The sequence below is a fragment of the Phaseolus vulgaris genome, chromosome 1 (assembly GCF_051622355.1).
Source record: "Phaseolus vulgaris cultivar YP4 chromosome 1, ASM5162235v1, whole genome shotgun sequence".
In the NCBI taxonomy this organism is placed as follows: Eukaryota; Viridiplantae; Streptophyta; class Magnoliopsida; order Fabales; family Fabaceae; genus Phaseolus; species Phaseolus vulgaris.
This window is the reverse complement of record NC_143498.1, coordinates 54043669-54057223: the sequence shown is the minus strand read 5'-3', so window position 1 is coordinate 54057223 and position 13555 is coordinate 54043669. Positions and strand designations below refer to the sequence as shown.

General features: G+C 31.6%; 3 protein-coding genes and 1 non-coding gene across 4 annotated transcripts; 1 reads left to right on the top strand and 3 right to left on the bottom strand.

The window, feature by feature from the left end:
• Positions 1-224: 224 nt before the first annotated feature.
• LOC137815163 (TLD-domain containing nucleolar protein) lies at positions 225-3954 on the bottom strand. Its single transcript, XM_068618227.2, is given in 9 exon segments — positions 225-509; positions 1128-1212; positions 1325-1390; positions 1392-1410; positions 2068-2131; positions 2230-2310; positions 2681-2753; positions 2908-3428; positions 3612-3954. Coding segments are annotated over 9 exon segments (1125 nt in total). The 5' UTR covers positions 3744-3954; the 3' UTR covers positions 225-425.
• Positions 3955-4005: 51 nt separating this feature from the next.
• On the top strand, positions 4006-4078 carry TRNAR-ACG (transfer RNA arginine (anticodon ACG)). Its single transcript has one exon. It is a non-coding gene; the product is annotated as a tRNA-Arg (tRNA).
• Positions 4079-4920: 842 nt separating this feature from the next.
• LOC137815164 (uncharacterized) lies at positions 4921-8345 on the bottom strand. Its single transcript, XM_068618228.1, has 5 exons — positions 7941-8345; positions 7767-7840; positions 6887-7016; positions 6437-6751; positions 4921-5854 (listed from the first exon to the last, which is right to left on the bottom strand). The coding sequence occupies exons 1-5, from the start codon at positions 8058-8060 to the stop codon at positions 5582-5584; spliced, it is 912 nt and encodes a 303-aa protein (XP_068474329.1). The 5' UTR covers positions 8061-8345; the 3' UTR covers positions 4921-5581.
• Positions 8346-10108: 1763 nt separating this feature from the next.
• On the bottom strand, positions 10109-10965 carry LOC137815160 (nitric oxide synthase-interacting protein). Its single transcript, XM_068618225.2, has one exon. It carries the CDS (start codon positions 10845-10847, stop codon positions 10296-10298), a length of 552 nt encoding a protein of 183 aa, XP_068474326.1. The 5' UTR covers positions 10848-10965; the 3' UTR covers positions 10109-10295.
• Positions 10966-13555: the final 2590 nt, after the last annotated feature.

Genomic DNA, 13555 nt, shown 5'->3' with positions numbered 1-13555 from the left:
TTATTTTTTACTGTATTTCCACAATAAAGTTTTAGAACTCTGAAGCAGAGTAAAATTATATTCATGCCGGTGTACCTGTAAAATACCATCTTTTCTTCGGTATTACCCTTTTTCTGGGGACACAAGGTCCACATCAGAGTTCTTTCTCGCTTTTTTGTCATCTGCTTAAGACAAAAATATGTAAAAAATTACTCAACCTTATATTCTGAACAAAACTGGCAAACTTTTGTTTAAGAGTAGGAACTCCATATATACAGGCTTGGTAATATTTACATACAGGTTAGTGCTTAGTCAGAACATGTTTTGATACATAAAATGTCTCCATTATATCGTAATATGAACTTCGAATTGCTCAGAGGGAAAATGACCATTCAATGAAATGCCAAGTGCCAACCATTTGATTCGATCAGATCCGAGGTAAATATTTACCATTGGCAGATCCCAGGTGCTTCTGTTCTGCTCATTGCAAGCACTTCCTCATACTTTGAAGCATATACAAAGCCCCATAACTGCATGAATGTCAGATCAATTAACTTTCTCATTTACAAATGAAAGTAAACTTTGATAAAAGTACAGTCTTTGCAGTTAAATCAATTATAATTTAACTTTTACCTTGATAAACTGCAAAGTCTTTTAATACAGACTTCCATTAACAGATTACAAAAATAAAATTTCAATCCTGACGAGAACAATACAACTATATCTAAATTTTGTTCGTATAAGGTTATCTTCATTTCAGAAGTCATTTCACCATGTTTTAATTTACTTCTTATGGGTCTCACTTTATCATATCATTATTGAAACCTTCTTATAACTTTTACTTCAATATAAAGGTCTTGTAAGAGTTCCACTTTAATTAAATTTTTATTTAGCCCTGGAAAAAATTAAATGTTCTTTAGACAATAATGCTTTTTTTTTATTCTTATGATCTAGGATCTTAAAGTTTATGTCATGTCAGCATAATCCAATGGAGAGATATTATAAGATTCAAGTATTGAACTTATGACCTTGGGTATGACTTCTGCAATGGAAATGCCTTAAATGTTTCACAAGTAGCTAACATAAAACAAAGGTTGTAGGGGTGGGGTGTGTGCAATGAGAGGCAGAAGGAGAAACTTTGTATGCACCTCTACTTCCTTCACTTCAAAGTCTTGAGAATTTGCGAGGCAAGGATTCCCATAAGTTTCTGAGACTGAACTTGAACCATTCAATCTTCAAGTAGGAAGGGATATAAAAACAAAACTCAGGCTCATGATATTTGACTGAAAACAGGCTGGCACACAGATTCGAAAAAGATTGTACAATGAAAGTACAGAGTTCTTACAGATCACCATCCAAATAAAGTGCAAAATGACCTCCTCCGCCAATTGCTAAATAGTCAGAGTTGCAATGTGAAATAGCGATTCAATCCTGCAAATATTGTGGTCAATTCAGTAAAGCATGTGAAGAGAATTTCACAGAAAGCCAAATGTCATATGTTGTGCAACTTTAGCAGTATAGCCTCACTTTTCTTTTGCATTGCAAAACTTAAATAAAGCCTCTAGCTGCTGCTAAATCTTACAAACAAAATTACACCGTTGTAACGTTTTCTTCATTGAATTTTCCAATATTCTACTAGGGCAACTATTAAAACCACCAGAAAATTCATCATTTTTAATGATTCATATAGATATCAGATGAATAGGAAAGTATTATTTAATTAAAATAAAATCTCATTGCCAAGTTAAGCAGTTAATGTAGCAGACAAAATTATGGCATATCTAAATGAAAAACAAAATCAGGCATCCCTCAAAGGGAATTGACTCTGGTAAATAACCAGATTGTGCCACAAAAGTAATATGATAAGTTAGTTTTAAAATAAAATGTATTTCATTTGATATTTCTACTAAAATATTAACCACATACCAACTTCATATCATTTATCTCCTCATTCACTACAGCTAGAAAAGCAATGAAGATCAAATAATCTCTGTTTTTGATAGCTACCTAAATTCTGTATGATTATTATTACAGCAAAAGAAACATGCAGAGTAACATGTTCAAAATCTAATAATGGATAGAATATACCTGTTGGACGATATATAACAGGATGACCAGAGATATTTGTGAAAACAAATGTGTTGTTCGTTCCCTGTACAAAATCTATTGTCAAAGCAATAAAGCAACAAGTAGCACAATTGCTGCCAATCTATCAGATAACCAATAGGATAAAATGACTTTTGGTATGACCTGGTATTTTTTCTTGCTAGATGATCTGAGAGGTGCTTCAACAATGCTGCCAAAAACTGCTCCTCTTTTATCTCCAACAATCTAGAGTGGAATTTATGATGATGAGAACTAATCCTTGCTAGGAAAAAAGTAGTTCTCCTAAAATATTAAAGAACAGAATAATACATATAACAATTTCAACTCGAAAAACACCAGAAGAAGGCCACATCCACCATATAGCATGGGAATTACCAGGTTGAGGCTGTACAATTTGCCAGCATAAACTTGTTTAACTATTAATCTTGTAAATCTGGGACAACATTTGGACACCTTAAGCTACTGCATGCTATTGTTAACTACAGCATGAAAACTATTTACATAATATTCAAGCACCATTTAGCATTTGACCTTTTCTAGAGACAAATAAATGCATGATTAAAACTAACACAAATGAAGGATAACTAAGCTGTACCAGCAAACTCAATCCAGGCCAAATCATGCTTCTCCGGTAAAGAGTGGAAAGTGATATACCATGCCTCCAAGTGCTGCAAACAATGTATAGAGGTTACAAAAATGATAAAACTCCTAATAATAATAATAACAGTGATGAAGTTATTCATAGCAAGATTAAAAACTTCAGAACAGAATACACGAAATCTTGTGGCTGCCAATGAACCTTGATGCACGGGTATTAGATACCTGTATAACAACAACCATTTCCTTCCGTGAATAAGCGGTGGAAGAGAAACATATAGAACATTCCTCATACTATCTGAAAGAAGAACCGAAGGCTCAGAAATTTCTGGAAGATCAACCAAAGGTACAACAGTCACAGACTCTTGCACAGGTTCAATACGCCTCATCTCAACAACACCAGAAGTCTTAGAACCACTCCCGTCGTCCAATTTCATTTCAAGGTTATCTCTGCGATCATGATAGCGAAAACCACCAATTTTGCGAATGGCTCTGCCAAGTGATTGCTTGCTTTTGGAAAACAAACTTTTCCTCCCACCATTTTCCTTCAGCAACGAGTCTGGTAGAGGGTTGTGATCAGGTGCAGCACCTCTGTTATCATCACTCTGCGCGTGCGAGCTTGCATTATCTCCAGTGTCAGAGGAAGACAAGAAGGAATAGAGAAACGCAGTGAAGGATGAAGTATCTGGCCCATCACCTAAACCACGGTTAACCTCTTCATCATTCTCTGACCCACCTACTTCTTCCTGAGACGAAACAAAATGCACACCAAACTTTACTTTGAAGCAAAAATGGAGAAGCTTACTTTAAAACAGGAATGAGAAAAAAATAAATCAAACATAAGTGGACATCCCAAGGATAAGATTAAAACTTAATAAGGTAAATAAAAAAATATTGGTGAGAGACAAGACATGAAAGACAAAACTTACGGAAGGAGGTGTTGGTGTTGGAGTGGGTGGAGGGTGTTTGGAGGGTCTGGGAGTGTCGGAGTCCGAGATGGGGTTAAGAAGGACAGAAACAAAGTGGGTTGCTTTGTTGCGTAGAGATTGCCTCTTTCCCATTTTTACTTACGGAACTCAAAACCTGGTATCTTCAGAAACATGGGATTTTGTGCTTGTTTCTACGGCACATTTGAGAACAAGATAACTAGGTGGTGAATTTGTTGGTGCGCCACAGCTTTCATATTCTCGTGTCACCGAACTATGCAGATGCTGACCCCAAAAGCCATACAGCTTAACTTGGTGATCAAGCCGCCATGACTAAGTCTAATTCGGTACTCTAACTTATTGGATTTATTTTATTTTGTAGAATCCTTAACATCAGGACTCCATGGCCCAATGGATAAGGCGCTGGTCTACGGAACCAGAGATTCTGGGTTCGATCCCCAGTGGAGTCGTTTATTTTTGAAGAACAGTCCCTTTTTTCAAATTTTTACTTGTTTGTTTTTACCAACAAAATATATTTTTATAATTTATTGTAATTTTTCGTATTTTCACTTGTTTTTACTGATATTTTTTTTTGTATTTTATTCTTTTCTTTTTAGTATTTTTCACTTTTTACAGTTACCTTCCATTGATATTAAAATTAAGAGTTTAATATTTTGGAACCTTAAGAGTTAAATTATATTTGTGTAATAAAAAAGACAGTTAATTAGTTTAAGCACCAAAGATTTTTTTTTGTAATTTTTTTAAACTAAATCTCTCATCATGATTTTTGTTAATATTTTTCCTAAAATTATCTTGATATGGGAAAATAAGATTCTTTAGAGTAAATACCTAATTTAATAAGTGAAATATTAAGAGATTAAATATTATATGGGGTGAAACCCATAAGTTTTATTACAATTTAATTAGTATTTTCTACGGAGTTGAATGTTATAAACCATTTTATGATCTATTGATTGTAAAAAACCTACCATAAATTTACTTTTATAAGAAAAAAGAAATTCATATACCATCAAATAATGATTATTAACTCACTGGATCACAAACATGAGAGTTATATGAATGAGTAAGACTATATATAACATTTAATGGTTAATGTAAAATTCTGATAAAAATTTCACTATATAAGACTATCTATTGTCCCTCTAATTTTCTCCAAAATTTTCTATTCCCTTTCTATCATACTTTTTAAATCATCCATATCAATAATCACATTATGCAAACCATCCATTTCCATTATTTAATTTTAAAAATACAGCTTGGAAGATTGTTCCGCTCACAAGTCTACGTTGGATAACAGCATGAAATATGGTGTTCCTTTCTTTAACAACTCAACAAATCATGACATAAGTTATGTTTTCCTAACAAGTTTAAGACAAATGAACACTAAAAACCTCGTCCAAGTGTGGCCGATTTCCTCTTTCAAATGTAAAGTAAGGTTGAAGAAACCTACAACACTGATAATCGAACACACTGACGCTTCTAGTAAAAAACATGCGAGTTCAGACATATTTTAAGAATGCCTACGTCAAAAGGGATAAGTTAAAGTAGACTGCTAACAACACACATTTAATACTTTTTATCTGCTTTCTTTTATTGGCAAAAAATCATGTGAGTCTTGCAAGTTTGTGGAAGAGATCCACATATCTAGTAAGACTCCCGTAACGAAAATGTTACTTCCAAGACCTAAAAGTTAAGTGTACCAGTTTACAACCCTGATGTTGCAGAAATTACTCACATGAGGAAGGATGTTTTTATCATTGCACGAACTGTGAGTTAAACTTTGAAATGACGAAAACAGCCTTCGTCACATCAGTAATTCCTTGTAAACTGATGCATTTATCTATTGGGTTGTTAATTAAAGTAACATTTTCGCTAAATATCAACCAATAGAAAGTGTCAGACAGAAAAGTATTAAGAGAATATATCGCAGTATTTTTGTAGGTTAAAATAACTTAAACCAAGCTTATGCTGCTCTCTCCACCAGGGGGTTTCCGAGCACCTCGCACAGTATCTTTGATTTCTGCCTTTCCATCTGCAAATATGTCACTGCCAGTCATTTCTCTGAGCTTAGCCCTACTTAGAGGCTTTTCTGCTGAGCCTGGAGGAACATCACCTTGGAAAATATTATTGCCTGTCAGCTCCGCAAACTTCTGGTTATGTATCTTCTTTGATGTCTTCTCAACAGGTGCCTCACCAAACAAGATATTACTTTGGCCACCTGCAGGCTAAAATTTTAGAAAAGCAAAGTTAAAATGAGAAGTTGAGCTAAATAAGCACATCCACTAAGATATTACATCTTATTTCAGGAATTTTATTTTATTTTTGCCATTATTGAATTCTAAAATGAATAATGCACTATCATGGAAACTTTAAAGACAATGAGACAAACTGTCAACCTTTTTCAATGATGCCAGTTTAACTTCAAATCAATTTTACAGGATCATATTTTAGGAAAAGAAAAAAAATTATAAAGATTTTTTTTAATAAATCCATCTAAGTAATTTGCGTTCCTCAAGAGCTGCGAGTGTATTATGGTTGTCTCGGGTACATTCTTGAGTAATATCTTAAATAAATTTCTTGCATTTTGAATTTTGCATTATAGGAAAGTAAGTTATACATTGGAGAGCTGTCGAAGGTAAAAATTCATCGCCACGAAGGGCACAGGCCCACAAATAAGACAGAAGCTTTAGTTCAATCCACGTTGATAACCAGCTTATAAGAAGGGATTATACAGTAACACAATTCATTAGCTGTCATCTAGTATATAACGATAGATAGAGATTATTTCTCGCCTAGAAGACACTTACATTGGAAACTTTTACTGATGTTCGAACATTTCTGGGAAGAGGCTCTCCGATGTCTTTGCTTTCCTTAGATTCCATAGTGCGTGCGGCCGCCACTGATCGTGGCACAGTTTCAGGAGGAGGGCCGAATATGTCATTTCCAGTGAGCTCCTTGGTCTTAGCATTTGATATTTGCTTCTTACTCTTCGAGTCCGAATCACTTTGCATTGTCCCACTCAGTTCACGCTGTTTTGCTACCTCAGGGATTGAGGTAGGCTTCTTAGGAGAAATGCTTTCTTCAGTGCTGAATGATATCTGACTAATTCCATTCATCGCTTGCTGAGATGCAATGCAATCACAGACAAAACAAATCAAAACAAGAACATGGTGGTACGAATGGAATTGGATGTCATGTTTTAGAATACTCATAGATCCGCATAGAACCCCAGACAAGTAAATTATCTGTAAGTATACCTGACATATGCGTATGCTTGTTCTGTTATTGGAATCTTCAGAATTGGCTTCTGATGCAGAACCTTTCCCATTGGCACCAAATATACCACTTCCAGTCATTTCTTTCATTTTATACCCTGAGCATGGTTTGCTGAGAGTGGCAAATGGAAGCACATGTTTAACAAAAAATTACTTTAAAAAAGTTAATTAGCACAAACGAAAAATCTCCTACTCTTGAATGGATTAAACATAAAATAAATAGTAGATCCTGAAGAAATAGATACTGCAGCACACATGTATATGAAAACCACTTTTTACTAAGATTCTGTTTGAATACTTTTTTTTTTCAGAAACACTTGAGAGGACAATAAAATAAAAAAAAGTTGTCGAGCTTCACATATAAGCTTAAATCAACTTATAAACTTAACTTTGCGTTGATTTTTGTTTACGAAGATAAGTATGATACATTTTACCATTGTTCCTCTTACACGTGTTTATAAAAAAACTTACCCAAACAAATCCAAATTAATTGCTAATTGACGCAACAAATCACGAATAACCATAGGCTAGCAACAAAAAGCGGAACCAATAATAGGATCAACACAGTTAACTAATCAGACTTACGACACAAAAGAAGCATTCCATTTCAAGCTGCAGCAGTGGTTAAAGCCAAAACTAAATAAGTCAATTAAAGCATGCAAGATACCGCACATCACATTGTTCTCAAGCAATAATATAACATATCAGAAGACGCAGCAGAAACTAACGAGTTTACCATAGTTACAAATTAACAAACAGATCGACGCAAACAAGTTTTAAAGCAGATCGAAGAAATGGAGAAAAGGAAAAAAAACACTAGCAGATCTGATCTGAGTAAGAAATGAACGTTGTCGTGTTGTACCTCTTGGCTAGCGTCTGAGCTTCTTCGTCGGTGAGCTGGCCGCCATGGAGAACCTTGCTGATTCTATCCGAAGGCTGCGATGTGAATGCAGTGAGAGAGAATGTCAGTGCGAGAGTGAGAGACAGAGAGAGAGAGAGAGAGGAAAGAGAAACGAGAGAGTGAATAGACAGTGACCTGGCCTGGGCGAGCGGCAGAGGAGGCGGTGACCGGAGATTCCGGCGGAGGAGTTTCGGACCAAGTGAGGAGATCAGAGGTGGAGGTGTGTGGGTTTCTCACCGGCGTGCCTCTCTGCATTCTTCCGTTTAGTTGTGAATCTGAGTGTGAAAGAGTGAGAGAGATACATACACTATCCTATATATTTGAATTCGAATTGAATTGAAATTGAAATTGAAATTGAAATGAATAGAAAATGTGTTTAAATTTAAACACAGAAAATAGGACTAATCTTAAGATTTGAGAAACTCGTTGGAGATTGGAACACTAGCGTGAAACTCGCTCCTTCTTCACATGCCTCAGCTTGACACGTGTCCTTTAATGGCCCATGCAAACTATTAGAACGTGATTTCTCTCTCTTCTTTTGCTAATCAAACAAAAGGAACTCGACAATATTATTAAAGATTAATAATAAAAAAATGTAGTAGTGTTTATAAATTTATACTATCTTCAGCTGAGATTTGTGATTTAAAGTTGTATAAAAAAAATATGAATATTACTTTTTTAAATTATAAAAATTTGATTTAACACAAAAGCTACTCATAGATATTTCAATTTAGAATTAATTTATAATAAGAAAGAAAAAATTAATGTGCTATCATATATACAACTACTATCTACATGTTTGGTAGCATTTAAATGTGAATTCATTTTTAAACATGAAATAGTGTTAGAAATGGGTCATACTATAAAATGTGTTTTTGTGGTAGAATATTCTGGCACATCAACAGTGTGACCATAAATATATTTTTTATTGTACAATATTCTAGTACGTAAATAGCATGCTCATAATTGATGAAAAGAAGGTGAGAGAAAAGAGAGACATATAAGTTATATTTTGTAAAATTAGTTGAAAAAGTAATTCATAGTTGTAAAACTAATTTAATGAAAAGTTAAACTAAGAATGTTTAGTGAAACTAGTTTAACTAGTTAAAAATTGAACGTTGATAAATAAATATATAATTAATTATTGAACTAAAATTTAATATTAAGTAATATTTGTGTAAAATCTTTTAAGTGTAATTTAAAATAGTTATTATTTATCAATAAAATAATAAATATTATGTTAAAAATGGAATAATTAAAATAATGATAAACAATATTTATTTTTACTATGTTTGTTTTCTTTGATTCTACTTTATATATATATATATAAGAAATAAGTGGTAGCATGTAACTATAGAGGAAGCAGCTTCGCTCTTTCCTTCTTATGATCTTATTAACACGTGTCACTTTATCTTTCCATGTTGCACAAAGTTGACCTACCAATTGTTTTATTTCCGTATTCTTAATTTTCTCTTCCTAACAATAAAACAATATAATTTTTTCTGTTCATTTTCATTTTCAACATCTTTTCTTTCATCTCACCTGAAAGTTATATAAATAATTTTACAAACATATACAAGTTGGCCTGTAATTTTCCATCAACTAATCAGGTGATTGTCTAAACTTTTATATCGTTGTAAACAAAAGTATTTATTTGTTTTTTTACTCTAAATTTATAAATTGTTTAGTTTCTTAATTTTTATGTCACTTTAACAAAATAATAACAGCAATATTAATTATTATTATTATCATCGATTTATATATTTGCATTCATTCTGTCTTTGATAGTTGTATTATATTAGTTGCATTTTCGTAACTAAATATTCAAAGAAAATTCCTTTATCTCATATTCTAACAAGCATTTCCTTGATGTATTCTCAATTTTTTCTAATAATAGTAAAAATAATTATATTTTTTCACTTCATTTATAATATATTTTACTTCAAACGAAAGTTATTTCAACGTGTTTATGTAATTTTTTTAGTTTATTATTTTCTTATTTTTATGTCGTTTTAAATGGAAAAAGAGTATTTATTTTTGTTTTGGTCATCTTTGATATATTTTGGAATAAATCTTTGGTGATAACATTAACACCAATTATTTATTTGAGTATTAATCATCACTTTATTAAGAAAAAATTAAAAATAATTATAATAATTATTAAAAATTAAAATTTAAGTTTAATTCAATCTAATAATCTAAAACTATATTCTTTCTTGTGAATTAGCAATAGTTTCCTTTATTTATTTTATATTTATAGTTGGCAATATATCATATGGGAAAATAGTCAGCATACACAGACATTAATTAAATTATGAAGTTCTTCGAATATTAAAAGAAATAATTGAGAGGAGATATATATATATATACAATTACAACATTAAGAACATCACATCAATATGATGAATGGAAAATGAAAAAGAGAAAAATCATGTTGCTCCATGAATTGCTTTCTCTGTGTGTTAATAAAAAAAGCCTCAGAAACTGGACCTAAAGCACGTATATAGCATAATCGTCAACACTGCAGCATGCATGTAGATCATGCCCTTCTTTGCATCCACACTCGTCCCATTTTTTGTTCATCCTCTTTCTCCTTTCACTCTCCTTCTCAACAACTATCTTAATCTCCACTTCCACTTGTGGTGCCTTCCAATCAGCATCATCACTTCCCCTCACCAAATCCATCTTCACCCATTCCTTCAACTCCATCTTTGGTGATTCAAGAATTGCCTTCCAAGGAATCTCACCCTTTGCCACCACCTGCGACCCCCACATCTTGCTTTGCCTCAGCTCCAACACAACCCTTTCCTTCCAAAGGCTTTCCAAGAATTCTCGGGGACATGAACAATCTAGGCTGAAGGACTCGTTCCAAAAGGGCTCATAGGAAACTTTTTTGGTGTTGAGTTGAATTCTTTTGTTGGTCCCTGCAGGGAGATATAACCTAGCAAATAGGTTTTTTGTGGACTGCATGGACTCAACGTTTTTTGCTTGTACTATTCTCAGTTCACAACTGAAGGAAGAAACTCTATGGGAATGATCCATGAAGATCAAATTCTCTAGCAGGGAATAAAAGATAAGAGTAGAAAATGCTTCTTTGAGTTGTTTTCAGTGTATATGGTTATGCATGTACACACACATATATATAGTGTAAGTATGTGTCTGCATTTTATATTGTGGAAAATCATGTTAGAAGTGCTTTCGAGGATCCTTCTCTTATCCTTAAATACTTTTAGATATAATATTATATGGTTTATAACTGGCCAATGTATGATTTAGGAGTATTATAAGGCCGACTAAGATCATAGACCATGCATTCAAGATTGTATGAAGATTTTGTTTTATTAAACAAAGACCCTTCAGAATCTCCAAAGGCTATATTTTCCATGAGTTGCTATGGTATTGGGTTACGATGCAAGAGTCAAGTTGCAGGTCTTTGGGAGGGATCCCAAAAGTGAAAAATTATAATAAAGGTTTTTTTTTGTTAGTGTTCTAAAGTGAGATTAAGCAAACATGGTTGCTGAGTTGCTGCCTTTAACAATTATTGTTAATGAACATGATCTTTATCCAACTGATTTGATGTAACAAGCTGAAATTGTAAAACAATTAAATTTCCCCCACTAGTTGAAAATTGTACGGAAGTATACTTTGTTTCTTATTATTTTATTACTATATATGTTGATTTGATTTTTCTTCCATTGTTAATTGTTAATTATTATTTTATTACCATGTTGATTTGATTTTCTTCCAATTTTTTCAAAGCTTAAATGTGGTTTTGATCTCAATAAAAATAACAAGTTTTAATTTTAACAGCTATAAAAAGTTTTTTTATATTTATTTTTTATAAAATTTGAAATCATTTTTCTTAATATTTATAAAATATGTGAATTTCTGTTTTAATCTTTGTAAAATACACATTTTCTATTTCCATTCCTCTAAAGTTTTCAATCATTATTCTTAATTTAGAGTATTAATTTCAAGATAAATAAATCATATTTATTTTACGAATCTTAATTTCTTTTAGATAACAGGTGTGAATATTATATTAGCAGCATGAATTTAAAATGACCATTTAACCTTTTTATTTAATATATAAATAGTTAATCAGTGTGATATTATATAGGGATTAAAGTTGTACTTTTCAATTTAAGAGTGACAAAAAAATAAAGAAATTTTCCTACAGATACCACAATTAAAAACACATTTAAGCATTTATTCAAATAGGAAAGATGTTTCTAGATTGATAAGATTTGGAAATAAGAAAACAAAATCAACAAAATCTGATTGATATCTTTGAAATTTATATTATAATTAGGTCACTATTTCAGATAATTGAAATTGCAATAGGGGTGAATTGTCTGAATCAATAATATGATTATCAAAATGCAATGGTTTTGGGTTACAATTCAATCAGTCAAAGTTGCAGTCTTCTGCTGGGGACTAAAAAAATGGAAGAAAAAAAAGTTAGAATAAAGGGAGGCTTAAAGAATGTTTGCTAAGTTGCTGGCAACCGTGGCCATAAAAGGAACAACGATATGCAAGATCTTTATCCAATGGATTAGAGATGTAAACAAAGCTGAAATTATACTGCACTATATCAAATCATTAATCTACTGATTTTAATAAACAACTCACGTTTAACTGTTAATTAAAAGAAATAAAAAATAAGGACAACCTATAATTATTTTTACAACAACTTCTTTCTTTTTAAGATTTCTTTTTAAGATAGAGTTTGACATTCACAGCCTCCACTAAATTACAATTAGAAAGAGGTATATTTTTTTTATTGAAATAAAACAATTTTAAAATTATATTAATCAAATCACACTTATAAACTAGTCCTAAGTAGAGCATATAGTTTATTAACTCAGAATGAATATGAATTGAAAATTAATCTCTTAATGTGAGATTATATAATTAATATGATACCTATGTCCATTTACCATGTCGAGACAAGTGACAACTGGGAAAACAATTTCTTTTTTCTATTTTTATAGAACAATTTGGGTCTATTGAATTAAAGGGGTTATAGATAAATGAGAAAGGAATGGGTAAGATTGTGTAAACTTATAGCAATGAAGTAGAATCTCCATTAGAGGGAATGAGTATGCAAGCACTATCTTTGCTTCACAATTGGTTTAGTTGTCCATTTATGTCAAATAGAAATAGAATGTATAGTTGGAAAACATGAACAGTTGCCAAAAATCAGTTAAATATTCCAAGTGCGCCATTGTTAATCTCAATCTTATGGTAGTTGACCTTGCAAATGGACTCATTTAATGCAAGCATATTTCTTTAACAATAAGCTTGTATTTTATTGAAATTGGATGAACTCAAACAGCTGAAGAGCACTGTGCCTGTGTTTGTATATATATAAATACACTATTTATGCTGATGCAAATAAATTAAAGTAAATTAATTTAATATTTTATTAGTATATATGCTTTTATATTATAATAAAATAAATAATAAATGAAATTGAATTTATTAATATAAATTTTATAAAGTAATTTATTTTAACATATTCTTTTGTATATACATTTTTTATTTTAGTTTAAAATTTATTTTTAATATATATATATATATATATATCAAAATTTTATTTTATTGCAATCTTTATTTATAATACAATAAGTTTACATAAATATAATTGATTACATTTGCAAATAATAAAACAAACTCATGCCTATACCATTTTAAAAAAAGGGAACTAAATTGTATTTTCCACTGAAAATAAAAAAATTGCCTCACAA

Bases quoted from the DNA above. Each gene is read 5' to 3' on its own strand.
- LOC137815164 (XM_068618228.1), bottom strand. From the start codon at position 8,060: ATGCAGAGAGGCACGCCGGTGAGAAACCCACACACCTCCACCTCTGAT. The intron at 7,841-7,940 runs GTCACTGTCTAT...TTCACATCGCAG, and splicing joins CTGCCGCTCGCCCAGGCCAG to CCTTCGGATAGAATCAGCAA. The intron at 7,017-7,766 runs GTACAACACGAC...TGCCACTCTCAG, and splicing joins GCTCAGACGCTAGCCAAGAG to CAAACCATGCTCAGGGTATA.
- LOC137815160 (XM_068618225.2), bottom strand. From the start codon at position 10,847: ATGGATCATTCCCATAGAGTTTCTTCCTTCAGTTGTGAACTGAGAATA.